Here is a 2302-nt window from a genome sequence, read left to right on the forward strand (position 1 = left end):
GTCCAATTTCCTTAAGTACTAAGTTTGACAGCTGGTATCTCTGACATTTCACTTTGACATTTCTTTTTTTTTTTCTTTTTTTTCTTTTTATTGTGAAGGCACATCCTCATTCTTTCAAATGCACATTTTGGCTTGTGATTATCTTTCAAATTGTTTTTTTTAGAGCAATTTTTGTGAAACCATGGATAAGTCGAAAACTCGTGTTATTTTTGAATGAGTTCCGTTGCAGAACCAATGCAGGGCAGACAGCTCGAAATATCAATGAAGTGTTTGGGAAGGATGTGGCTAATGAACGCATAGTATGTCGATGGTTTGAGAAGTTCCATTCTGGTGATTTTAATCTTGAAAATAAGCCACGTGGGTGACTTGAGATGAAGGTGGATAATGATCAGCTCCAAACTATAGTGGAAGCAAATTCATCTCAACTGACGTATAAATTAGCAGCAAGGTTTGAAATTACTATTCCAATAATATTGGACCGTTTGAAACAAATGGGCAAGGTAGAGACGCTGGATAGATGGGTGTCACATGAATTAAACGAGCACAGAGCGGAAGAGAAATCATCTTGAAGCTTGCCTTTCTTTGCTGTCACAACATAAAGGTGAACAATTTGTACACCATATTGTTATGCATGATGAAAAATGGATTCTGTTTGACAATCACAAGTGTTTCACACAATGGTTGGATAAAGATGAAGTGCCAAAACACAGTCCAAAACCAAATATTCATCAAAACGAGTTAATGGTGCCTGTTTGGTGCTCCAGCACTGGTATTATCCACTATACTTTCATGAAACCTGGTCAATCGAGTACAGCAGATGTCTACTGCAACCAATTGGATGAAATGATGAGGATGCTTGTGATTAAGCAGCCGAGATTGGTCAATAGAGAAAGACCAATCCTCTCGCAAGACCACATAATTGCGAAAAACAACGCTGCTCCAACTATAGAAGCTGGACTTGGAAAAAACTCTCTGTCCTTCACTGCATTCACCAGACCTTGCACCAACTGACTATCCCCACTTCTTCCAGGCTTTCGACCACTTCTTGCAAGGAAAAATATTCAATTCTCAACAAGCTGTGGAAAATGTCTTTCATGATTTCATTGTCACTCGCTCTCCAGGCTTCTTCGCTGTTGGCATAAGCAAGCTACCAGTAAGATGGTAAAATAGTGTTGATAGTTTAGGTGCATGCTTTGATTAATTATACTGCTTGAGATATAATAAACTTTTGATTCGAAATTGAACATTTCAAATTTAATGTCCAATACACAAAATTTCACTTTTTTAAAAACTGCCATTTAGTCAACTACATAAACCTTCAATACCAGGAAAAAGAGGTTAACCAGATGAGGTTTAAGTAAATTTTAGTTTATATTTCCACACAGTAAACTGTTCTTCACATTGACCTTTTAAAAGTCATCATAAACACTTTAAGTATCCAATTCATTACAAGGGAAGTTTAAAAAAATGGGAAGGAAACAAAGTGTTCATCCTAACTCAGCAGCATAGGACTGTAATATACTATCACTCTGGCTGATGTCTAAAACTCTTAAGTCTTACCTTGAGGAAGTTACAAACTTCAGAGTTTGTATATCATCTTTGTAAATAAAAGACACAACTGCATACGGACAAACGTGTCTTGGTCTCCGCCTTAGCTCATCAAAGCCATACTCATAAAAATAATACTAAAAATAAGAAAATGCAAAATTAACTTCTTTAAGAAGGCAAGAAGTACAGAGTAGAACCTTATATTTATCTGCCTGATTTTTTGAGAAATATAAAATCATTTAAGCACCTCTGACAAAAAACATCTTTAAACTCCACTTGTCAATTTAACTAAAATAATTTGCACTTTCTATTCATTTTGTGATATAAAACATTCTGCTTCTATGTGTAGCAGATCCCAGTGTTCTACTAGATATTCCAAAAGTTTACTTCTGAAGAGGTGACCACTGGCAACATCCAACAGATTTCCTAATAAAAATATTACAAATGGAACCTAAGCTCCCAGGTCAGCCCAGGATAGCCAACTAATACAAAAAGTAAAATAGTAAGAACACAATCTCACCCAAACCTAACTATCATTGTCCTTATTATTTCAAATGAAAAACACATCCAGCTCCAACTGCAAACAAAGCAGCAAAGGAAAAGAATACAAACATAGGTGACAAAGATAGCTGATCCTCTTCCTATTACCCATCAGCCTTTCCCCCTTTTTACCTCTTCACCACATTCATTAGGCTAGAGTTTTGTTGACTTGCAGACTAGTGATTTTCATTTAAAAAGAGTGAGGGCAGGCCGG

The 2302-nt window shown here is 36.2% G+C and overlaps 2 protein-coding genes across 2 annotated transcripts in view; both read right to left on the bottom strand.

Annotated features, from left to right (window-relative positions):
* FAM208A (family with sequence similarity 208, member A) overlaps nucleotides 1-2302 on the bottom strand; it is a 56160-nt gene that overhangs the window by 45519 nt on the left and 8339 nt on the right. The window lies entirely within an intron of this gene.
* Nucleotides 1547-2302, bottom strand: part of LOC105805423 (protein FAM208A-like) — an 8614-nt gene continuing 7858 nt past the window's right edge. Inside the window, exon 4 of the mRNA XM_012638322.1 lies at nucleotides 1547-1685. Coding sequence (XP_012493776.1) covers nucleotides 1557-1685 — 129 coding nt within the window. The 3' untranslated portion in view covers nucleotides 1547-1556. The remainder of the gene's footprint in view (nucleotides 1686-2302) is intronic.

This window comes from Propithecus coquereli, unplaced genomic scaffold, assembly GCF_000956105.1.
Source record: "Propithecus coquereli isolate 6110/MARCELLA unplaced genomic scaffold, Pcoq_1.0 Scaffold1, whole genome shotgun sequence".
NCBI classification, from domain to species: Eukaryota; Metazoa; Chordata; class Mammalia; order Primates; family Indriidae; genus Propithecus; species Propithecus coquereli.